This window comes from Drosophila arizonae, chromosome 2 (genome assembly GCF_054131065.1).
Source record: "Drosophila arizonae isolate 15081-1271.41 chromosome 2, UAZ_ARI_1.0, whole genome shotgun sequence".
In the NCBI taxonomy this organism is placed as follows: Eukaryota; Metazoa; Arthropoda; class Insecta; order Diptera; family Drosophilidae; genus Drosophila; species Drosophila arizonae.
The window spans coordinates 24,521,229-24,546,270 of record NC_142922.1 but is presented as its reverse complement, the minus strand read 5'-3'; the positions used below and the strand labels follow the sequence as shown (position 1 = coordinate 24,546,270).

The window sequence follows — 25,042 nt, the reverse complement described above, 5'->3', positions numbered from 1 at the left end:
TTTGAGCGCTTTACAGCAACATTAAACTTTTTAGATATATATTTCTTTTGACAAATTGATGTACGAGTGGAGCGTCTTTGGTGGGCCGAAACGAAAGTCGTTGCCTCTCAGCTGGCAGCCAAATCAAAATTTATGGCCAAAGTCAGCATATGGCACGCGGCACATGGCACACGGCGCGGTCATGGACATGGTTTGGGCGGACTCCTAATTGTGTCACTGTCGAAAGTTGGTCAGCAAAACTAAGAAGCCGAGGGAAGGAAAAATCTGCATGAGAGTCGTGTGTGGACACGGATTTATCCTGTTGACTCTCACACGCAGTCGCATCGTGTGGGCCGCTTAACCCGCAAGTTCGTGATCTCTAACTCGCGTACTTGTTCTTCAAGTGGCTATGAAATTCCACAGCTACGCAGCGAGCACACACACATACGTATATGCATGTATGGCTCTTCAGCTGCTTAGCCACATCTCCATATCGGTCAACGGTCAGCGGCTGTTTGGCCCGTTGTTTGGCCCAGGCAAATAAGCCAGGCAACTACTACGTCAAGTTCGACCATAAAGCATGGCTATTGGTATGCGGTTATGCTACAGGTACAGGTACAGAGGTACAGCCGTGGCCATAAGTATATGCGCAGGTAGAGACAGCCTCTGCCTCCGACTGCTTCAGCTTGTTTGCATACGAAATATTTACGATTTCAAGCCGCCACGCCCACCGTGCAGCAAGTGCCGCATTGGCTTATGGGGCTTATCAAGCACCTGATAAGACGCCTCAGCTTGGCCCCTTGACATTGAACCTGGTCGGATGGTGTGTGTAGCTGGCCAAAATGTTAATTATATGCTGACGGGCCAACAACAAAAATCTTGATTAAATCCGTTGCCGTTGTGGCTGCTGATGATGATGCTGCTGCTGCTGCTGCTGCTGCCGTTGGCATGTGGCTGATATCATCAGCGAGCGTTCATGCAATTAATACTTGAGCATAATGATGTTTTGGCTCGGCCTAAGCCTGTCCAGAAAACTCTGGCCGTCGTCAATAGTTATGCCCGACGCTTGGCTTGGCCAAAATGCCAGCTAATACAAGCTAATTAAGCGCGCCAAGTGGCAATAAAATCCCAAAATGCCATTCGACTTCCGCAACTCACGAGTTTAGTTAGCCATAAACAGGTGATTTTTATGCGCAATAAACAGAAACAATAACAACAACCTATATTAAGTATAGGAAGATCCAGCTGGAAGCGCACTAATGCCTTTGTAATTGGTTATAAATTAAGCAATCAGTTAAGCATCATCAAAACACATATAAAGAATATGCTTAGATACGAGTTTTTCTCTCTATGCCATTTACTCTCGGGCTACGCAGGCAACTTGATGTAGAACTTTGAACACATAACATAAGCAGCCCCATCGGACAAATGTTGAGTCTCCAATTAGACCCATAGCCGGGCTCAAGTCTCATGCTCACTGACTGTGACTTATCACTTTTGTCCGTCACATACTATAAATAAGTCCGAGTACTTTCATTGGTGTCAATTGCCCAGCCTCCAGGTCCAGCTGGGGATTCGACAAACAGATGTCAAAAAAAAGAAAAGAAAACAATCAACACCTGTTTCTCCCAGCCATGAGAAAAAAATAATGGAAATAACTCTTTACTGACTGTGGAATATTTAATACCCTTACCTCTTTATGACAGCTAAGACTGCGCGCAGTCTCCTGGCAAAACTGAAATACCCCATGCAGAGCAAAGGAACTGAAGCGCGGAATTGATTGATGAAAACGCCCCGCGAAAAAAGTCAAAAGGCAACGCGCTAAGGCGAGAGCCGAGTTGAGTTTTGGGTCTGAAAATTGCCGTCTGCTTTTTGTGGCTTATAAAATAATGATTATGTGTTGGGGCTACCGGAGCTGCTGACAGACGATGACGACGCCGACAAGCGGTGGATCTGCCACAGTGACTGCGCCGATGCGCTGTTGTTGGTCCATTAACTTGGCCAGCCCAGTTGGTGCGACCAATCGAGCGAGACTGCGATCGACCTTGAGCTTGAATTAGAACTTGAATTTGGCTGCTTAAAAATTGCATAAGACGCTCGCGGCTGACTGCGTCTGCGACTTAACTGTAAAGTAAAGCACTTGGCTAAGACACGATATATTGCCAGAAAGTCTTAGCTGAACACTGAAAACAATTGCCAATTGGTAGTAAACAATTGGCATTTGGCTGGTCTTTGGTCATGACGCAAAATTCCACTTGTTGTGAAGTATTTGTGCATGTTTCGACTTTTTGCCGATTTGCGCATATTAATCATGGCTGTACGAAGCGATCGAGTGGCCGATATTGAATTAAATGGATGGCTGTGCAGGCGGGCAGTTGTCGATGGCTAAATGAGATACAAATGTATCTCACAGATACGCACAAGTGTTGAGTCATGAGCCTGGTGTTATGTACTATGTAGTCATGTGTGTATTATTATATTATGGAACAATTCAATTACCAGACCATGCTGTGAAATTCTTGTAAAGCCCAGCGCTGAGCTGCTGCTTCGAGCCCGCAGATCGCAGCTCTCTGCTCTCCGCTCTCCTCTCTCTGTTCTCTGCCAGCTCTGTAAGTTCATCAAACTCAAGTGTTGGACTCCACGGGCAGCGTTTAGGTCCATTGAGTTGTTTTGTTTGCTTGTTAGTGTAACAGATTTGTGTGCGTGTGTGTGTGTGCGTGCGTGTAGCACACAATAGTCATAAGTGGGTGAGAAAAGTGCGAGAAGAGGCACACAGATCTAGCTCTAATCAGTTCTCGACTCACACGCTCCGAGTTCTCTTTCAGCCATTCACAAAACATCATCGAAAATGTTCTAAGCTGCGTTTTTCTTGTTTTCCCTCCCCCTAGTTTTCTTCTTATTTTCTTTTTTGATAGTTTTCCATATTGCAGCACCTCAGTGTTAGGCTTGTGGCATGTGCTAATGAAAATTCCAAGAAGTCAACGCTGTATCGAGCATTTGAGCGGTGCTAAATGTGGGTCAACAAGACAGTCTGGCTGACTGAATGACTGACTGGCTGACTGATGGACTCGGACTCCGACTACGACTCCGTCTCCGACTCTGACTCCGACTCGGACTGGGACGCGCACTCGGAATATTGCCGCCTATCGTTGCGACTGGGCCAAATCAGTTGAGAGGCAGCTGCATTTGTTGCCTGTTTATTGAATGCCCATTAAAGAGTGCCACAGCTCTGCGGCTGGAATTTAGTTTTAAGGTTTTGGTTATGGGCCTTTGGTTTTCGTTGACGTCGCACTGTGTTTGCATGTGATTACTGCGCTGGCAGTGGAAGCAGCACTGCTGACCGATATTCTGCAGACATGAGAAATGGTATGTCTCTTAACCATTTTTGGGTTTATTTGCCATAAAGTTTTGTTCAAGTCAGTCGTTAAATTGTACATAGACAAGTCCCCTGCTCCCCTGCTCCCCTGCTCCCCACTCGTCCGCCGTCCGTCGTCCAATGGGCCATTTTATAGGCTGCACCTTTGAGCGATGGGGGAATGTGAAAGTTAACACCTCGTTCAAGCAGATGCATCCAACATAATCGTGCAGCCCACCCATCTGCCGAGCGTGGCCATTAGCACTGGACTTTATTTATGGCAAGGGTCGAAATTCATTTTAGTATCTGTTGCTATTCTCATGTATCTGCATGTGTCGCACACCCTCCGGTTGCACGGTCAATGCCATTTCGCCTCAATTTCAATTTCAATTTAAATGGCAGCGCATGACTCAATTGAATTTCGGACACCCTCATGCATTTCGCATGCCAAATAATAAATTGAATTCTCTTCTCGCTCGCGTTAAATGCAACGCCGAACGTTGGGCTGCTGGACGGGGCAGACGGGACAGACGGAACAGAATGGCCACTCCTGACCCCGGACAAGTGCGAGTCGTGGCAGCTGTGGGCAGCTGATGGTAATTTGTCACAGGATCGCACTGCCACATGCCAACTGCTTTAATTAGCGCGCATCTCCCGCAAGGGGAGTGCGGCTGTGGGCTCAGATACTTAGCGGCCTAACTGTAATTTATGTTGACATAATAAACCACTTACCGGCTAGCGTTAACGCTGGCAGCACCAACAGCAGCACGGCCAGAGACATCAGCTCCTCGAGTCCCAGCGGACTCGAACGTTTTCTTGTCATCGTTTTGCTTGTGTGTGTAGCTGCAATGGAGGAGGGAAACGAAATGTACTTTAGTATTGTGTGGCATGATTTTCAACAAAACGAATTGATCCATTAGACCTTTGACACTCGCCCGTTTAACCCTTCAGCGGCCAGCATTGAAAGCCAGATGTAAAACCGCACACAACAATCAAATTGAGCCACAATATGTTTCTTAAACGACGGCACTTCATTAAAAAAGCATGACAGGGCACATGTCCTTATGTCGGTTCACATATTTATACTCATTCACGAAAGTGAATCAGTATATTGGTTTTGTGCAATGTCCGTCTTGCTGTCCGTCCGTCTGTCCGTCTGTCCGTCTGTCCGTCCGTCCGTCTGTCCGTCTGTCCGTCTGTCCGTATGAACGCAATCTATTTCGGCGCTATTGAAGCTAGAGACTTGAAATTTGGAACACATACTCGTGTATATCTCCGATTTATAAAGTGTTAAAATTTTCCCGATCCGCCCACTAGGGGCGTGGCAAATCGGAAAATGCATTTTCCGATATACCAGAAATCATGTTTGTTGAAGAGCTAGAAAGCTGAAACTTGGTATGTAGGTCCGCGTTGACCACCCAAGATCACGAGCTATGGCGGATATATCTACGCCCATTGGGGGCGTGGCAAATCGGATAAAACTGTATCTCCTAAAGTTGTTAACCTAGAATGCTGAAATTTTGCACGTCAGCTAATGGTATGATTCTATAAAGTCTGAAGATAAATTATAAGTCTACGCCCGTTGGGGGCGTGGCAAATCGGACCTGAAGATATAGTGATTTTTTAAATTCTCCTATATTTTGGACACTATTGATGGCAGAGACCTCAAATTTTGTATATATACTCGGACTGATCACCCAAGACCAAAAAGTTTTGTCGGATATATGTCCGCCCACAGGGGGCGTGGCAAACCGCAAAAGTTTATATCTCCTAAAGTATAATAGCTAGAAGCTTCAAATTTGGATAGTTGAGTTACTGGTAGCCTCCTCTATCGATTCCCCAAAAATAATTTTTACGCCTCTTTAGGGGCGTGGCATATCGAAAAATACCCTGTAATTTCCACATTTTTTTAGGGTAAGCATTCAAACTTTGCAGTTAGGGTAACGTTATCTCTTTCTAAAAACTGACCAAAAATGAGGTGTCTACGCCCAGTTGGGGCGTGGCAAATCGGAAAAAACTGTATATTCTACAGTATTAGAACGAAACTTAACTACTAAATTGTTGATGGGATGTGAATGAGTATTCCGCAGTCGGTAACGCCCGACTGCAACGTTCTTACTTGTTTTTTCTTTCTTTCTTATTTTTTTTTTTTTTTGTGTTTTGTTGTTCAAATTTTTCAATAGCCTCAACTGCTCGACAAAAGCAATTTACGTGCACAAACAGCAAAAGAATTTCTGGGTGGGTTGGGTGACTGTTGACAGTGAGCTGCCACCCCCACCGACAGCAGCACCACCACCACCACCACCAACAGCAGCAGCAGCAGCACTACCGTCCGAGCTCGGTGAGAATCGCAATGGGCAGGCATCCCTAAAGCATGTGTGTATGTGTGTGTGTGTGTGTGTGTGTGTAGGTGGATGGAGGGCAGATTCTGACTGGCTGTTTTTCTTCAATTGTTTGCGGAAATCACTTGTTTGCTGATTTGACAGATGTGCAATTTTCCTTGACATGGCTCGCAGGCTCACAATTATTGCCCACAATCCCCTAACAGAAGAAAAAGCCAAAAGAATGAAAGAAATACGTTCCGACTAGGTTGTCATGTTGCGGCCGTGTACTCCAAATGTGAATATAGTTTTGTGAAGTTGTTGCGTCCTGATTGAAAATGTCAGCCACACGCCAAAGAAGAGAAAAACAAGAAAACTTTCAGGCTCCATCCTTCGCCCTAAACCAAGTTATAATTAGCTGGGGCAGACAACTGTCCGTATAATGCCATAAAAGGCAACAACAGCGAGGAGTGGGAGGGAAATGTCTTCATTTCATATTTTCGTTTATTAGCCAAGTTTTTTATTTGCTTTTATGTGCCTTTAATCAAGTCCCTGGAGATGCAACACGTGAGTGCGATATCATTTCCAGGGAAGTGGGGGTGGTACGCCCAGACGTGTCACATTGGGGTGGTCGGCCACTGCCAAGGAGGCGTGGCCGTAAGTGGGCGTGCATGCGTAACTTATACAATTTCATGCATTTCAAGAAGCTAATAAAAATAACGGCCGTGCACCATGGGACGACTGCGTGAGGCTCTCTTTGGCTTGGATCTGAGCAAACTTTATCGATAGCCACGTTCATACACATACATACATATATCGAGTGTCAGCCCGAGGCAAGTAAGCAATTGTAAATGATTTATCGATAGATTTGAAATGCTGACATCAATTTGCAGACACTGTTTGGAGCGTGTGTGTGCCGGGGGGTCACAATGACCCCAACGGCTGCGCTGCTCTGCTCTGCTCTTCTTTCGAAATTCGAGTGGTTTCTGTTACACCCCGCACCCATTGTCGTCAGCGTGGTAGGTAGAATGGGAGGCAGTGTCGTTTGCTCGCTAACGAAACAAGCAAATAAAATGAGCTAATGCCAGGCAGAGCGCGGCTCATCATAAATGCGCGAAATGTGCTCATTAAAATGCAGGGAAACGGCACAGCGCCCCTTGCCGCTGCTCTTCCTCCGCCTCCTTCTCCTGCTAGCCTGCAGCATGCCCCCTGAGTGCGCCAAGTCGAAGTCAGAGTTGGAGTCTAAGTCTCGGTCCCCGGGAGCCACAAATTGCATTGCTGCGTGCTGTGGCAAACGACAATGTTAAAAGCAATAGCAACAGCAACAGCAGCAGCATCAACAACATTATAGAAGAAGAGTCTACAGAACAAGGTGTATGCAACACACGAAACCCGCCTCGACCAACTTGAAAGATTGCTCCGCCGAGATGCAGCCTCGGCTTTAGCTGCGGCATTTTGATGACGAGTTGACATGACGAGCGACAATAACAATAATGATAATCTCACACGGGCACAATGATTATCACAATGATGATGATGATGATGGTGGTGGCGGTGATGGTGGAGTTGAGGCTGCTGCTGCTGCTGCTGCTGCTGCTGGCCTACCACTGACAACGGAAGCGACACAAACTGGCTATTAGTTGTTGGCCAAAATGGCACTTGTTCTATAGCTATTAGCAACACACGAACAGGCCAGCAACATGTGCCTGCCAACTGGCAACTTGTTGCGGTAATTATTCTGCCATTTGTTGCAGATGTTGTGTGCTGTTGTTGCTGGTGTAGTTAGATGTTGCTGTTGCTAAATGGTAAACAATTTCAGCAGCCGCTTTCAGTATTTGGGTTAAGACCAAATAAAGGGGTGGTCAGCAGCCAGCAGCCAGCTGCTGGCCGAGTGTGTGACACAAATTCAATTTGTGAATGAAGCAGCCGAAACTAAACGCTTTCCACACAAATGCTCAAGCATGCAACTAGCTAACTTTTACCCCATGCCAGTTGCCCAAAACAAGTGGCAGAGGGAATTCCCCGAAAGGAGGGGTAGACACACTCACTCGCACTCACACTCACACTCACACACACACGAACGAATGTCGGTCATGGGAACTTTGCGAAAAGGCTCGAACAAGTCGAAGCCTAGCTAGGGCCCATGGCAATGTATCATCATCAGCTGCAGCCTCTTGACCAACAATGGGACGCCGTTGATATGCGTTATGAAAAATGCATGCTGGCTTCTAACTCAATGCCACCAACATGAGGCGGTGGCCCATGCGTGAAGAAACGGCCGACGGTGGACGGCCAACACAAATGCAAATATTTGCACAGCCGCCCGACATGGTGGGCCGGCCCGTGGTGGAAGGCAGCGGCGACTCCTCCTGGAGCCGCACAAAGGGTAAGCACTTGACAGGCAACTGTTTAAGGTTGAAAAATTACAGAGGCTTAAAGTGAATGCAAGTGAGTTTGCGTGTGTGTGTGTGCGTGTGTGCGTGTGTATGTGTGCGAATGCACCGCACTGTCTGAGGCAGCTCCATTGTGATTGTGCTGATTGGGAGCATGCGTGGCCAGCTGAGCAGCCAGCTACCTCAGCTGCCTCTCCGCCGTGCCGTGCCACAAAGTGTGCCCCCAGCTGCAGCACACTAATATAAATGTATCGCCAGAGATGGAGCTCTGGAAATTTACATTTTACAAAGGCGCTGCTGGCGCAGCAAGTCGCGGCCTCAATGGAGGGTGGGAAAATTTCACATGCGCAACATTTTGACAGTCGGCAAAGGGAGAGGTGAGCATCGGGGCAACAGGCAGGCAGCGAAATGCATCGTTAGCATATGCATCAAAAGGTGTCTCTTGTCAGAGGAGCAGCTGTCGACTGTCTGCATTTTGAGATTTGTACCATGACCCACAAATATACTTTGGCACACGCATCTAACGACGACCCAGCTAGCTAGCTGGCTGGCTAGCTGGCATCCACACAGATGACTGGCTGAATGGCAATTTGCAACTGCAACTGCAACTGTGTTGCAGCTATGCGGCTTTAATTGGATTCTGCTGTGCTATCAAATTGACATTTAGCACACAAGACCGAAACCGATCTTCGTGCCTGCTGCTCCATACGCTCCATACCGATGTTCGTTCACTTGGCTGACCTAACCTCATGCGTTCACTGGGATGGTCGAGAGATGGAGGGGCGCGCAGGGATGGGGAAAGAAGAGTCATGCAATCTGAGTCGCTATCCGCATCTCAGTTGCCAATTGCAATTGCTGGCTTATCGCATTACACTTTGATTGCTGTTGTTGCTGCTGATGCTGCTGCTGCTGCTGCTGTTGTTGCTGCTGCTGCTGTTGCTGTTTGGCGTTAATTTGGTTTTGTGTTCTCGCACAGCCATTTAACGGTGAGGCGGCGCAATTGCAAATTGCATTTCTGCCAATGCCAATTGGCCGCCTTTGCCTTGTTGGTCACGTCAAAGTCAATTGTCATAAATCTACAATTGCCGCGGGGCCCTCACACCTTGCGTGTGTGTTTGTGCTTGGAGTGGCGCAATAAATGCGCATAGTTTTGTCCAATTGCTCGCCAAATTGTTTGTGGCTTGAACTGGAAGAACTCTGCGCTCCGGCTCTCCTGGCCGCAGGAATGTTTTGGCGAGAGCCGAACGTTAGATTTGCATATCTCTGTGTTATTGCTAAAGGAAATGGAAAAGCTGTGCCACAGAGGTTTCTGCCCAATCAACAAGCTTGAACCAAGTTCATGAAGCTGGCCTTACAAATGATCGACCTTGCAGCCGTAGCAGCAGCCAATTGAGTCGAGGGAGTTGTCTCTCTTTCGGCTTTGTGCAGAAAATTAATAAAGCTTTGGACGCCGTTGCGCACGATCCACAAACATAACGGTCTCTAGTGGCAAAGTCAGGGCAGGCAAACAAGCGAACAAACAATCGCGCCAAATGTAAGCTATGTCTCTGCTGCCTCGGCGGCTTCGTCTCCATCGTCGTCGTCGTCTCTCAATCTCGGCCTGAGTCACTTGTCAGCTAGCCGTGGCGACGATGGCGACAATGCGGAAGCTGTTGCTGCTGCTCAAGCTGCCTGGCACGACAACAGCACGAGCAGCGTGCCCGATGCCGCCAACGCCAAAGACCAACAGCAGCAGCAGCAGCAGCGGCAGCAGCAGCATTAGCAATAACAACAACAACAACAACAACTAGAACTCCAGCTGCAGCTCGTAGGCAATTTGCCATTTTGGCTTTGCTTGGCCAACACTTGAACTGGATTAGTTGGCTGCCTGCTTTGATTTGTGACAAATCTTGATGCAAGCTACCGTGTGCTCGCCTGCAGCATGCAACAGCCACGCCATATGTGGACGTGGATGCTGCTGTTGCGGCTGCTGGTGTTGGGTCAGTTGGCAGATCGTGAGCTGATTTTGTGCTAACTTCATTTTTTTCTGCTGTTTCGCTTTTTTTATTTATTTTTTTTGTATGCAGCTTGCCACAAATTTCTCTTTTTCTTGGGGTCAAGTTTGTTGCCAGGCAGAAGCGTTCTAATTTCACTCACTCGCTCAGTGCTGCAGCTGCAGTCACTTAATTCTGACTTTTTTTTGTCATTTACTAGTTGCCTAATTAAATGCCATAAAACATGATGAGGCATTGCGGCGCTACGTGTTCGTAAATATGAGAACCACTGTGCGATAAGCATGACTATTGCAGTGTGTGGCCCAAAAACTAAAGTTATTATTCGATGGGGAGGTTATTATTTCTGCCGCCCACACGTGTCAGCTGTCAGTGTTATACAACATTCAATTCGCTTTGCCAATTTTAGCCATAAAATAGGAAACAACAACAATGGCTTTGAGTTTTTTTTGGTTTTTGTTTTTTGGCTACGATTTGCAAACTGGTTCTAATTATGCCAACTGCGAGCCTCCCCACCGCCCCTCCCGGCCATCAATAGTTGCCCAGAAGCCCCGAAAATACACTAAGCAAAACAGTTAGACGAATCATAAACGCTTTTCGGCTACGTGATTTGCGATCGCAATTTCGTAAAGTGGATCATTGCGCGCGTTTTTGGCGCGTTTTTAGCAGCCAGAGTCTCATTAATATGATTACTCATGGCTATGTAATTTGCTGGCCGCATAAAAAACAAGTGAAGTGTATGCCAAAACTTCTTGATGGGGATGCTACGGGCGGACGGACAAATGTGGATCTGCCCGGATTTACCAGCGGCGATGTTATTTCGAGCGCCGTGATGTCATGGACTGGAATTGGCGTTTACCTATAATCTGCAAGTCAGCGACGATCATGAGAACTAAACTGACTCACTGATTGGCCAGCTAAAGGCTGCCTGCCTGCCCATACACCTAGCTAGATAAAGATGTAAATACACACATCACCGTCGCATCTGTCCACGCATACAAACGAATCAATTGAAAGCTCACTGAATAAGGTATTTGCAATCGGAGCTCTTCATTTCATATTATCTATATGCATATATGTATATGTATAAATAAGTGTGCGTGTGTGCTGTCCCTACGCTCTCATCCTGGGCGCAGACGCAGTCGGTTCGAGGAATCCACTTGACCACTTGGCCAGTCTAATGCTGCAACCAGGAAATGCCAATCAATGAGAAATATGCGTTTGCGCTGTTCGAAAGCAACTTTGATATGGAGAAGCCTCGGCACACTAGAGTCGCATGTTGTAAGAGTCGCGACAGCGGCCTCGGCCTCGGCCAAAACAAATAAATTAAAAATTGCATTAAAATGTAGAAAATGAAAAACGTTGCCTTTTTCAGCTGATTTCAGAGAGTGCAGAGAGTGTTAAGGGTACACCGGAGAGGTTGCTGGAGGAGAACAAGCTGGCGAGCTGGTGAGCTGGCGACTAGTCAGAGCCGGTCCGGCCAGCGTATAGCGGACGGAGCTGGGCAGGGTTCAAAGCTGTGCCTGTCAACTTCAAATCGCACGTTTTCCTACGCGCTACAAAGTCGTCGCCGATCGAGCCCAGGCTGTGCTCATCTGTGCCCCTGTCTGGGCTGTCTGGCTCTCTAGTTCGCTGGGTTCTCTTTTGGCCCCCGGACGGACATAACAAAATGTGCTAAAATATGCACAAACAGCGCAAGAAACCGATGCGATGCGACGCGATGCGATGCGACTAACGTTGCCAGGCAGCGCCTAAGCCCTGGCCACTCACATCAGCAGCTCGGTGCCGTGGCTGTGCCGCCCGCTCCACCTCCTGCTCCTCCTGCGGCGCATATGAGTGAGTGTTTTAAATCATGCTGCCTGCCAAAGTCATGATTCATATACCGTTAGCTGCTCATTTCCACACAAATAAATGCCGAAAAGGAAAAGCCAGCGAGCCAGCCAGCCAGCTAGCCAGCTAGGCATCGATTGAACTGAACCAAAGCTGAGCCAAGTTGCCTCCACTCGAGAAATAACTCAAAGATCGACAACTCGAACGGCGCCTATGGGTCCGTTCGACAGATCCGTCAGCTGAACGCTTTCCTGCAATGTGTTTATGGATCGAGCGACCCTGGCAGCCCAGCAAATTGCAAATAGCGCAGGTGTTTGCCCCGGGCTAAATATGTAAATGTATATTAATAACCTGGCCAAGAATAAGAGAGAAGGAGAGAGAAGGAGAGAGAGAGAGATAAGGGAAGAATGGAAATGCTGGATCTTTGCATACCCTCATAAAAGCCCAGTTGAGCGAGCATAAAAAAATAGTTTCATTTCTTTAATGTTCATTTCTGCCTTTTGGAAATTTGTACACGTTCGAGGCAATAATTAAAAGCAATGTGCCATCATTAAGAGATGAACGTGAGATTTGGTCTGTCAAGAAAGTATCTGAAGAGCAAAAATTTTGTTTTTACCGTGCGTAGTTTTCACTTTTATTTGGACAGGCCCGAAATGGCCGGCTGGAACAAGTTTGTTTATTTTGTCATGTAATGCAAATGAAAGTGTTCTGCGGGCCACAGTACAGCACGGCACTAGATGCCATTAAAATTAGTGGACAGGGCTTTAGGAAAATGGAAAGTGGCCCCAGCTGAAAAGTGGCCACTGCCAAAGGGTTCTAGCCCCAAACCCTGCAGTTACAGCAGCGCGGCTCTGTTTGCTGCGGCTGTTCATTGCACTTTACACTTTGGGCTGTCATCGTTAAAGCGCCTTCCGGGAATGTCTTCAACTCCGTAACAAAGAACAGAGCACTGAAAATTAAATGAAATTGAATTTCATGGCTGTCATCTTTCATTTTATTCGGCTCTATTATTACGCAGACGAGCAGCAAGTATGGCTATTAAAAGCCAACTAGTTTACGTTGGGCCTATAAAAAGTGTGTGTCGGGTTCTTAGAACTCTCCACCACATGAGCTGGTTTTTCCGCCTTATAAGTTAAGTAGAAGTCTTCTCTCTTTTTCTTTCTCTCTCCCTCTCTTTCAGTCTCTCGCTACGGCCAACTCTAATTAAAGAGCATGTCCGGTATGCGCCCACAGCGGCTACATCATGAACTCTGCCATCTAACAATTTTTATATGGTTCGTCATTAAACGAAGGTGTTGATGTTTTGAAGCGTGTCTAAACCTGACCATTTTTCTGGCTGTCAATAAAATTCAATATTTAGTTTTGTCGTAAGCTACGAAGCTATTTATCATATGTAGAGACTAGCTCCTAAGCATCTCACATTAACTTACGAATTTTTAGTCATTTCTTATAATAGATATTTTGTTGCGCTCATCTATACCGAAATTCCAAGAGCTTGTTATATAACAAGCGAACTACAACTACAATAGGTAGGAAAGTAGAAGAAAAGACCGACTGTCTTAAGATTAACATCAAGCAGGGGACAGCGCAGCTATATCTCTGAAATAAAGAGATTGCTTAAGAGTATGAACAGCTTTAATCTCGATACTTGTTTATATTCAATTGCCAGCCTATGCAGTGAGCATAATCACAGAGCCAAAGGCTAAAGCAATTTCAACTCTGTTGCTCTGTTGCATTTTGCCGAGTCCTCCTCCTCGTAGCGCCTTTAAAGCTATATAACGTCAAATCTAATATTGTGGCACATCTCTCAGGCGCTCGCCGAATATTAGCCAGAGTGATTGATGAGGTGTCAGGAGGAAAGTGGCAGACAGGGGCCGGGACAGGGCCACGGCCTGTAACGGCCATATTTTGGAGTGGCTTCTGACACTCTGGGGGTTGGCAATTTGCGCATATTAAAAAGGAATTTATTTTGGCATTTTTAATGCAATTTATTAGCGCCAGCAAATTGGCTTTAAATTGATTTTTTACTCGCTAGCAACAGTTACTACCATAAATCTATTTACTGCTGACATTTCAAATATTGAAGCAGACTAAATAAATACTCCATTATATGGCACTATAATATGTTATGCGATCCCTGACATTTTGAGCATCGAATTTAATTTCGATTGTCATTGTCATTGTCATTGTGTCTGGACACACACACAGAGTGAACAGAGGAGAAAAAACAGAGCTGGCTGTCTGATTGTAAATGGCAGAACATTTATTTCATATGGAGAGTTCATTGTTTATTTACTGCCTGGGCTGAGCTCTGTATGAATGAATGTTTTAATTGAAAGCTCAGAATGCTTCAAGCCGGAGCTAAGGTGGCAAGCGGGTAGCAGCCAGCTGCCAGAGTCAAGCAGCATGCCACAGGAGACACTTGAGGGCAATGGAGTCAAGTATGCAAACAATGCAAAAGCGGCAAGCGTCGGAATTTGTCACAAGGATGTGGGATATGGGCAGGAGCCAGCCAAGCAGCCAACAGGATAACACACACAGAACGTGGCTGATGACACGGACTTCAATAATGAGCGCCACGTCTTTGTTGTTGCTGTTGCCGTTGCCGTTGCCGTTGCCGTTGCCATTGCTGTTGCTGTTGCTGTCATTTGGGGGCGTCTGTGCATAAAAGCAGCGCCAGTCAACCATACTCTTTGTGGCCACACTGGCAACGCCACAGTCCCGTCGGTGGGGCGTTCTTATGGCAATGCGGTGGCACTTGAGCCGAGGTACGCACCTTGCTGCACCACCGCGCGCAGCCAGCCACTCTGGCTGACTTGGCTGCTGCAAGCGCTGCTCCTGTTTTGCCTGCATAAATTAGAGGCAGCTCGGCCCCGCCTCCAGCTGCCGTTTGGCTCGACTCGCATTTGCTACCTTTTTGCGACTCAATTTGCTGACTTTATTGCTTGCTCGCCAGCTAAATTATTTATTTATGCAAATTGAAGCAGTTAAATCGCAGCAAAAACTGCAGCCAGCTGCAATTTGCTCGCCAGCCAATTTATCATTGCATACTTTTATGGGCAGCGCCAACAGTTTTGATATCTCAATTGGCCAACTGCGATTCCATCTGTTGTCCCCAACTGATTTACATACCTGCAAGAGAGAAACCAGAAAAGCGGACCAGCGAGAGGGAAAGAGATTTGGCATTAGCTTGGGCGAGAAGTGATTAATAAGGCTTACAGTTTAAATGCTTATTGTTAAACGCTTATTTTTCGATTTATAATTGTTTGTGTCGAGTCATTAGTTGACATTAAGCTGCTGGACGTGGAGGTGGAGAGCGAACGCGCGTTATATCTCGGGCACGAAATGTAATCTAACAAAATGAAATGTAAATCATGCCGACAGCAACAACAACAATGACAGCAGCAACAACAACAACAACAACAAGATCAAACGACACCATACAGAAAATAGAAAACAAGAGTCAAGTCCACGAATTTGGGTCAGCAACCAAACAAACAGCAAACCAAACAACTCGAACAGCACAAAATATTCAAGTTAAACGTGTGCCACAAAGACAACAACAACAACAAGAACAACAGCAGCAGCAATAAGAACTACAACAACTGCGTCAGCAAGAACTACGTCATGTACGGCATGCAAGCTGATTAATTGAAGTTATTTACATTAAATATTTTCCCATCATATTTGTCGCTGACTAATCCGAAGACACTTTGGTTTTTTCTTTTTTTCATAATAAAGTCCTATAGTGAATAATGCGAAATTCGTATTAAAATAAAAGTGCAGCTGAATCGAAAGCCATAAAGTATTTGAAATGCTTTCTCGGTAAGAATAGAGCTTAGGAATAATATATACATTCATATCTATTTTAAGCTCAAACTGGTGTTGACAATTTATCTTCTGCCATCAATTTAAAAACTCTTGAAATCTTGTTGAGATTCCGATAAGTGCTGTGTGCTAAGGTAATCAAATCGTAGTAATCAAATGCTTGAATCACCCAAATCACAATACTGCGGAATTCCAAAGAGAAAGTATTCGTTGGCCAGATGCTTCTATTCTTACAGTTTAGCTTAGAGCAGGCGGGCAGCCGGGCAGTCAGCAGGCAGACTTATTCAATCATCAAGCCTACGCCCTGAGCAGACAGTGCTGCAAATAAGTAACTGTTCATTTCATTTTTATTGCTTACCTCGCTGGCTTGTTTACCTAGGCATACAATAGAAATTAATTTCATTCAAGAAGCGTTAAAAGAAACATCTTCAAAAACAACAGCAGCTCATTGGCAATGCGATGGCCAGAAGCCCAATCAGCTAACAGCAAACAGCTAACAGCTCACAGCTAGCAGCAAGCAACAGGCACTGCGCGTCCCGTTCACAACTTGTTTTATTTCTATTTGTTTTTTTTTATTTTTTTTTTTTTATTTCTATTTTTTATTCGGTACTACGACTGGCTGATTTCTTTTGCCTATTCAGCTCATGGAGTGGCCAGCGGCTTGGCGTTGGCTTTTGTCGACTTTTCGCATTTTTTCTCACAAAAGAATTTCTTCGATTTTTTCTGGACATCTGCCGCGACGATCGAGCCGCAAATTTTTGAATTGGCCCAGAGGCAATTGCAGCTGCCGATTGAATTAATTTATGGGCTTTCTTTAACTTGGGCACTGGGATCTCTGAATTTGGGCTATATGTTTCACATATTCCATATCTGCTTCTGAACTCTTTAGTTTTTGGGTTAATTATCGCTGCTGCTGGTATAACTGTTTGGCTTTTGGCCCGATTCGAACACGCATTAGTTGTGACAGCTAATAAGCAGCAAATAATTGGCCAAAATCGGAAATTACACCAAATAAACACAAACAGCTAGAGCAGCAGCAGCAGCAACAACAACAACAACAAACTCTCTGTGGATGTGGATGTAGATTTTGACACCTTGACCGCATTGACGCATTGAATTACAACCAATTGGCTGTGACTCTGGCCTTATTGGCCATTATGTACGCGCGCTGGCTCTTAAATCGGAATTATATTTTCTAACATTTAAGTGGCATGCCGAATGCCAAAAGGGTTTCTTTTTACGAGCCAACCATTAAACGGATTGGGCGTCGTCCATAAAAAGTCTATAGAGGAAAAGCATAAAAGCTGTGAGCTGGATAGAATTCGCGATCCTCGCGGGTAATAAAATCGGTTTGAAGCTAATGGCCAGTGTATCAACACTTTCGGCTAAATGCAAATTGGCCATTAACGGGCAATTGCTAAGCTGCATTGCCAATAACTGGCATTACGTATACGACAGGTCGACAGTGCGACAGTGCGAGGGTAAGCATGGAATCTGTGCCGCTTCGCTTTTAGTCGCAGTCGTGGCCCATTAGCCAGCGGCCTGCACACTTTTTCTTTCTATCGCCAGCCACTTTCTTTGGCTATTGAACTTAAAAGCATCTGCAGCAGTCGCCGCACAAACCAGATCGCCGCCCGAAACAGACAACAAGGCGGTCGCAGTAGCAGCAGCAGCAACAGCAGCAGCAGCGACAACAATTTGGGTTAGAGAAATTTGCGCCCCGCGACACACTTATAGCCACGAGAGTCAAGTTCTTGTGGCAGGTAAATACCAGTAAATAGCCGTGTGCATGGTTCTATGCCACGCTTTAACCTTGGCGTTTGGGCGTAATGCGCGGCAAGTGTCACTCCATGAATAACTTGTAATGTGCTTAGTTGCGCTTACTTTCTTTACACAGTAGCAACAACAGCAGCAGCAGCAACAGTAGCAACAGTAGCAGCAGCAACAGCAGCTGCTGCAAAAACAACAACTAGAATGGCCAACAACAATGCTAATGCTGCACATAAACCGATTTACTCAATTATAGTTAAAAATGGCAAGGGAAAAATATCACAAAAATAACGACTTTGGCTTTGTGCCAAGGGGCCTCAAGTGCTGCCCAGTTGTGGGTGCCATAAAGGCAAGAAAAACAAATAGATGTATAAAATTGATATAGTCGCAGCCAAGGTAATCAGTCTATTGCCAAATATATTCATTCAATAGCCAGCCAGCGGCCGTCATCATTTAATTTGGCAACTGTTATCGCCAGAGACAATTGATTTGTGGGCCGAGCAGACTCGAACGCTTGAGCGTGCATTTGGCTAATTGGTGTGGCTGATAGATACGCATGGCATGTGGCTTTAGATTGGGGCTGCAACTTTTCAGTCAATTAGCGCGGCATTTGATTTGCATAATGCGGCCTCTAATTTCATTCTGTACCGGTTAACGGTAAAAGACAATGCCCAACTCCAGAGTCTTCAGAGGGAAGTCTATCATTATATAATTTGTCAGATTCCCAGACTCCGAGCTCACCTCTGGCTCCTTTGGGTGCTGATGTCAGCTGCGATGCCCTCATCATAACTTAAAATAGTCGCTGAGCGACAGTTAATTATGAATTTTAAAGTATCTTCTTCATCTTTTTTTTTTTCTCTTTGTGGCTAGATAAACCACTAGAAGGGTTGGCTTCTTCGCAGTTGCCTTTTAATCTTTCTTTCTAGCAAAAATTAAAATAAAATTTACATAGAGTCAAAGAACCTAACGAAAAAAAAAGAAAAAGCAGAGGAATGAAAGAAAGATGAAAAACCCCAACGAAATAATTTTAATGTGTTGCGTTCTGGCGGCCTCGACTGCAATCACTTTTAATTGTTATGATAATTTTGCGAGGAAGCTTGGCAAACTCACAAAAGAAAGGCAGCGGCCCAGTGAATCAAGAAACTAACTCAACCTTGGCACGAAATCTGAAGAGAGACGACCACACAGATACATTTATATCTAAGCGCTATTAAAAGTACTCCGAAGTGGTCATTGGCACTGGTAGCACCGCCAGCTGGTTCATCAAACTGTTGAGCGGCACGTGTGGCAGCAGATCAAGCATACGCAATGTGTGTGTCTCCATTTGACTATGAGCCGCAAAAGCCACAGGCAGCAATTCGTTTGCCAAAAATGATAAAATGAAAGAAAAAACTATCTAAGCCACATTACATGACTTTCAATTAAAATGCTGCAGCAGCAGCTGCGATTGCTGCACTCTGTGGCTAGCCACAAGATGTGGATGGTATGGCTTGTGGCTCTTGTTACAGAGCTCTGCTATTTGCCATGTTGCGATTCAATCATTTTATTTTTTTTCCGTTTTGTTGGCTCATCAATAAATCTGCTGCTGCAGAGAAACTCCATTCGAGCCAAGCAAAATGTTGTCTATAAATCACATAGTTGCTGTGCGACATGGCCAAGGGACAGTTTTGGCTAAAGTGCAGCAACAGCAGCAACAGCAGCAACATGAGGCAGCCCCTGCAAAAACAACCCCAAACACCTGCTGCTGGCCATGGCCCTAACCCTGACGCCTGTCCTTGCTGGCTGGCGAGCTGCCAGCTGCCAATGAAATATCTGGCCAAAAGCAAATAATGCTTAAAATCATTTCGATTTCCGGACAGGCTGTTGGCCATACTAAAAGGGGCGGAGTGGGGGTGGCGGGCAAAGGATGCCAGTTACTATGCACACATATTGCGGCATTTTATTTGCATTTTTAGTCTCTTTTCCTTTTTTATTGCTGAAGCAACGAAAGCCTTTTTCCCAACTATAAATAAACCATATTTGGCTTTTATTTCAGTTGGCACTCTTCTAATATTTTCTTCTTTTTTCGGTTCGGCTTTGCCATAGTTTTTGTATTATTTATGGGCAACTAAAAGCTTTTACAAGCGCACAATTTTAGTTTTTACGTGCCTGACAGAAGTTGCTGCAGCGCAGTGTGGCCCGTACAGGACGAACTTGTGGCATGGGCATAAATTCTAATTAGAAGTTGCACTACAACTTCCAGACCAGGACACACGGGGCTGTCGCTGCCGTTGCCGTTGCCGTTGCCATAGCCTGGGGCAAGTGGCCAGTAAATGGCCTTTCCACATAAATTAAATAGCCAGGAAAAACTATTTCACACAAAGGGCCCGAGGCGGGGCGTCAAAAGGGGCGGGCCGTAATGAGGGGGAGCCAATGGTTGGCGCTGTGCAACGGCTCGCGGCGCCTCGCCAATTGTGAATGAATGAATGAGCGAGTAACTGAATGAATGTTTGCAATTTGCGCCAACAGCTGCAGCCGCCGTCCCCGCCAACTTTTTGCCATTTTTTATGAATGAATAACTTTGAGCATTAACTGCCTGTAAACCCCGGCCTGGTCTGGCTAACTGGCTAACTGGCTAGCTGGCTGCTTGGCTGGCCGACTGGCTGGTCGTTTAAACGCTTCGTTGGCTCTGGTTTAATTTTTGTAAAACAATAAATTTTTATTAATTGTTTGCCATAGAGTACGTAATTGAAATGCGCCGCAGGTTCTTGACGACTCTGCCGAGCTGCGCTTAAGTGAAACCCACCGAATCGCGGAACCTTAACGGGCTGTGCCCTACAGCGAATTGCCCACAGCAGCCGAGGCATCTTGAGCAAACTAGTTAAGCTAATGAATAATTAGTGGAACTAGTTTTGAGAATTGTGCGACATTTGCACAAGTGCAAATCTAATTGCAGTAAATGGCAAAAAAAATATATATTTAAATATAAATATTTAATAATATTTTAAATGGGCATGATTGTTGTGCTGAGGATCTGAACATTAGTCATATCCATACAAAGCCGGAACAGACATTTCAATTAATGCAAATTTTATGCTAAATCCAATGTTTAATAATTTAAATTCACATTAATTTTTGTATTTGAGTTGCGCAATTTACAAAATTAGTTTGCATATTTTTTTGTCAATAATATAAATTCCCCTTTTCTAAAACTACAAAATTTCGTTTTAAATTATTATATTTTTGGAAATTCGAGAACAAAGAACAGTAAAAAATAATTTGTATTTTATACAATTTAAATCAAGTTAAAAACTTTCTCCAGAATATTCGCTGAAATTATTTATTCTTATAATAATAAAATTAAAAATTCAGAATTCTCAAATATATTTTGGAGTAAATTTGCAACTTGATTTTTATTTTATTAAAAAAGGGAAATATGTTTCAGCAATCTTTGTTTTTAAGTAAAAAAAAAACCACACTCACACGCACATTTTAAACTTCATAAAGAGATTGTTTAGAAAATAAAATTTTCAACAGAATTTTTGATTTTTTCACTGCGTACTCTTTTTTTTTATATAAAATATTCATATTGATAAATATTTTTAGCTTGTGAAAAATGTAGGAAAAATCTAAAATTTCCAAGACTTTTTAAAAAATATTTCGCGAAACACTAAAGACTTCTTATAAGTATTTCAAATGCAGAATACCTTCTTGAAAATGTACTTAAGCTTTAAAATTCTCAGAAGGACACTTGAAACTCACCTTTTTCACTCAAGAAACTGAACGAATTAATTTTTGTAAAGAACTTTTGAAAATTCTTGTTCAACACTTTGCCACTTGTACTGCAGTTAATCTTTTTGATTTTGTTTGTTATTTGAGTTAAGATTCGTTTTTGCACTTTGTTGCACAGTTTTAGATCCTTTTATTCCTTTCGACTGATGCTGCTTAACATTTCGCGCACTGATTCGACAGTCTTAGTTAGTTTATTACACCTTTTATTTTAGTATTTAAAATCACCGATTGGTGTTTGCTTTTTTATGTCAGCAATTGCTGCGTACAAATAATCCACTGTGTCAATAGTTCGTTAGCTTCTGATAGAGCAAAACTGTCGAGAAATTTGACAATTTTGAATGAAGCTGCTGCAGACGACAGCGAGACCAACTCGGGTTCTGGGTTGGTCGGTTCGCTGGTGGCTTGTTGCTGGGCTGATGTTGGCTTGCTCGCTGGCGGCTGGCTTGGTTGGCTGTTGGGGCACCACCAAGATACAACCGCTTCATAAAATTCAAAGAGACTCGGACCCAATAGCTTCTCAGCGCTTATTTATATAGCCTACGTCGAGCGGCTTTTGGTGAAAATCAAACGAAACGAACGAACCAACATCGCGACAGCGACAACCACAGCAGCGGCAGCAGCAGCAGCAGCAGCAGCAACAGCAACGGGAACGGCAGCGACTGAGACGCCAGCAGAAGCAGCGCAGCAGCAGAGTCGAACGAACATGCCAAGTGAAGCCGGGCCGGAGCCAAACCAAACGCTGAGAGCGACACTCGCCAAGCGCTGAGAGCGCAAAAGAACTTCACACACATACACAGACAGCAGCAGCGACGCCGACAGCGGCAGCGACACGTGAACGCAAACACACCAGCACACACACACGAACGCACGCACACATAGCCATACCCAGAGACGTCGACACCAGCAAACACACTCAAATGCTCAGTGACGGCAACAAAGTTGCTCATCATTTGGATCTCGCACGCTGACGCCGACGCGACGGCAGCGAACAGCGAACAGCGAACAGTGGCGAAAATAAAAATGATTGAAATATTAAATCAACATGAAATTATTAAATGTGAGCATGTTGTAAATAACAAACGGAAACGACTAACATAAGCAAAATGTAATTAAATAAAGTAAAATATTGAAAAGGAATATTGATAGCATTAAGAATGCACATAGATAAACGAAAAACTTGGGTTGATTATATTAGTAAGCAAAGTAAATTTATATATTTAAAAAAAAAACTCATTTGAAAAATCGAATTTATTTGAAACGATGCTCTAAGGACATTGAGCTGCAGTCAGCGCATGGACCCACTGTGCGTTGGCGCTGTTGGCGCGCTGTGGTCAATGAATAAGTGCTGGTTGGCATTAATGCATTGCAAGAATTCCCCACGCTTAGGCACAGAAATTTCGCAGAAGCAGCGCCAGCAAGTTGGCAGCCCCGACACGACGCCAGCAGCGCTGCGGCAGCGATGTCGAGACTAAGAGAGCGCAAGCCGGCTTTGCGAGCAGAGACTGAGACGGAGACTGAGGCCGAGACTGAGACTGAGACTAAAACGAAGACCGAGACTGAGATGGAGACTGAGACTGAGACGCAACCATGTAACTTTGGCCAACAACTTGCGGCTCTCGCGATGCTCTTTGGCCAATGCTCGTTCGTGTTGGCGGCGGCGGCGGCGGCGATGGCGGCGTCAAGTTCTTGGCCATGGCCAAGACGAAGAATTCGCACTGCTGCGGCTGCTGCTACTCATGATGATGTTGATTGATATGGAGATGATGATGATGGTATGCTGATGCTGATGCTGATGCTGAGCTGATGCTGCGCTCGCACTGACTGCAGATTCTTAAGTCAGTCAGTCAGTTGGCCATCAAGCGGCGCTTTGCGGTTTTTGCTTCGACCTGCTGCAGACTACAAATGTATACACATATATACATATATGAATATATGTATGGTACACATATATATGTATGCCTGCTTATATATACAATTTGCTTCTTCTTGTACAGGTGTTGGCCAGCGCCGTTTCTAATTAAGCAGCACTCTTTGCTGGCTGATTTGGACACGGGCAGCGCACGCACTGGACGACAAATGTGGTTGGAGACGAGCAACCGGTTCTAAAGCCCACGTCTTAGCCAGCACTTTTTGGGGTGTACTATTGTTTGTGGCCTGAGGCTGATTATTGACCTTTCTTATTGCTAGTAAACAGCCTAAACTGCCAGACGAGCGGACGGACAGACGGACAGAATACCAGGCAACTGCCAGGCAGCCAGGCGGTCCAGCTTTGTATTTTGTTCATTATTTTATTTTTTTTTTTTATATACCACGCGGATTCTGGTTAATTGTTTGCGAAATTCTTTTAGCCGCCTTTTGTTTGATTTAATTAATTATTTAATTACGCTTGAAGTTGGCAATTTTGCCGGGTTTTTGCACTTGTCTAGTTGGCTTTGACTTTGTACGACCACACACACACTCACACAATCACACACACGCACATGCATACACTCGCACACTCATACATGAAACGAAGAAGTCGCGCGCGCGCGCTCCACACCTCACACCGACAGCCCGTTAGCTTGGCGACGGCGTGGCAGGAACAAAGCAACTTGCCACAGAGTACGCGACTTACAACTACATAGAATTGAGCTCCGGCCACAAGAAAAGCACGTCCGTTGCACGACGCGCACGCTTCGCTAATGAACTGAACATTTCCGCTTTGCCGGCATCCTTTGGCCCGCTGGTCCGTTGGCCCGTTGGCCCGTTAGCTGGTCTGCTGCTCTTTGGTCCTTGCGCTCGTCCGTTCGGTGGAGGCTGCAGTCGCATTGCGCCGGCGCGCGTCAAACATTTGAGCGTGAAATTTGTCGCAGTCTAACATAAAGAAATTCAAATAAAATGAATTTAGCCACCCGCTCCCAGTCTTCCAGCCGACACACACACACACACACACACACACTCACACACCCACACACAGTCCAGCATCCCAGTCCAATGCCAAAAGTCTAGTGATTGCCGGCTACGTGTTGCCGGCATTTGTCGCTTGTCGTTTTTGTATTGTGTGTTCGGTGGGTGTGTGTGTGTGTGTGAATGTATGTGGCTGTGTGTCTGTTCTGTGTGTGTTCTTCTGGTCTCGTTGTCGCTGGCAATATTTTTTTTGGCATTTTCGCTTTATACGTGCAAATTTAATGGCAACAATTGGTGCGAAATGCCGGACATGCAAAGAGGGCACTGAATGAACGACATCAGCAACAGCTACAGCTACAGCAGCAACAGCAGCAGCAGGACGCGGGTCAGCCGAGTAGTGGTTGGGTGGTTTATGCATTGTTGGCTGCTTGCCTTGTTGGTTAGTGCATTTGTCAAGTGTGTGTGTGTGTGTGTGTGTGTGTTATTTTTTATCATTTCTGTTCTGTTCAATTCCTTTCTGTTGAATTGAGCTGCTGCGATTGCTGCCGCTGAAACAGGGTCCAATTGTTGAGTGCAATCCAAAGTAAGAAAAGCACTCAACAGCTGTGGAGAGCACTTCGAACTTGGCCTATTGATAAACTAGTTGGCAATAACGAATTGCCACAAGGTGTTCAATTGAATGCAATTTCGCTCTGCATGCTAGAAATCTTAAATTACTTTAGCAGCAAAAGAAAGAGAGATTGTCAAATGTACATATATAGTATAAGTATAAGTATATATAGATATTTAATCTAAATTTGAGTTTTAGTTCCTATGTGAATCTCATGCTCTTCTCATTTTGCTACTCTGAATCAATTTGACCTTTTGTACTAGTTGAAATATTTTTTTCAAGTCTAGACTTTATATCCACACGAACTT

At 45.1% G+C, this 25,042-nt stretch overlaps 1 protein-coding gene across 2 annotated transcripts in view; it reads right to left on the bottom strand.

Annotated features, from left to right (window-relative positions):
• Nucleotides 1-23,916, bottom strand: part of tnc (tenectin) — a 42,392-nt gene extending 18,476 nt beyond the window's left edge. Inside the window, exons 1-3 of one of the 2 annotated variants that reach the window (XM_089476513.1) lie at nt 23,853-23,916; nt 21,209-21,551; nt 4,067-4,177 (exon numbers count right to left, since the gene is read on the bottom strand). In XM_089476513.1, the coding sequence (XP_089332639.1) occupies nt 4,067-4,157 (91 nt within the window). In that variant the 5' untranslated portion in view covers nt 4,158-4,177; nt 21,209-21,551; nt 23,853-23,916. Of the gene's footprint in view, nt 1-4,066; nt 4,178-21,208; nt 21,767-23,852 lie in introns of those variants that run through there. The other variant, XM_089476512.1, reaches the window with a different exon arrangement.
• Nucleotides 23,917-25,042: the final 1,126 nt, after the last annotated feature.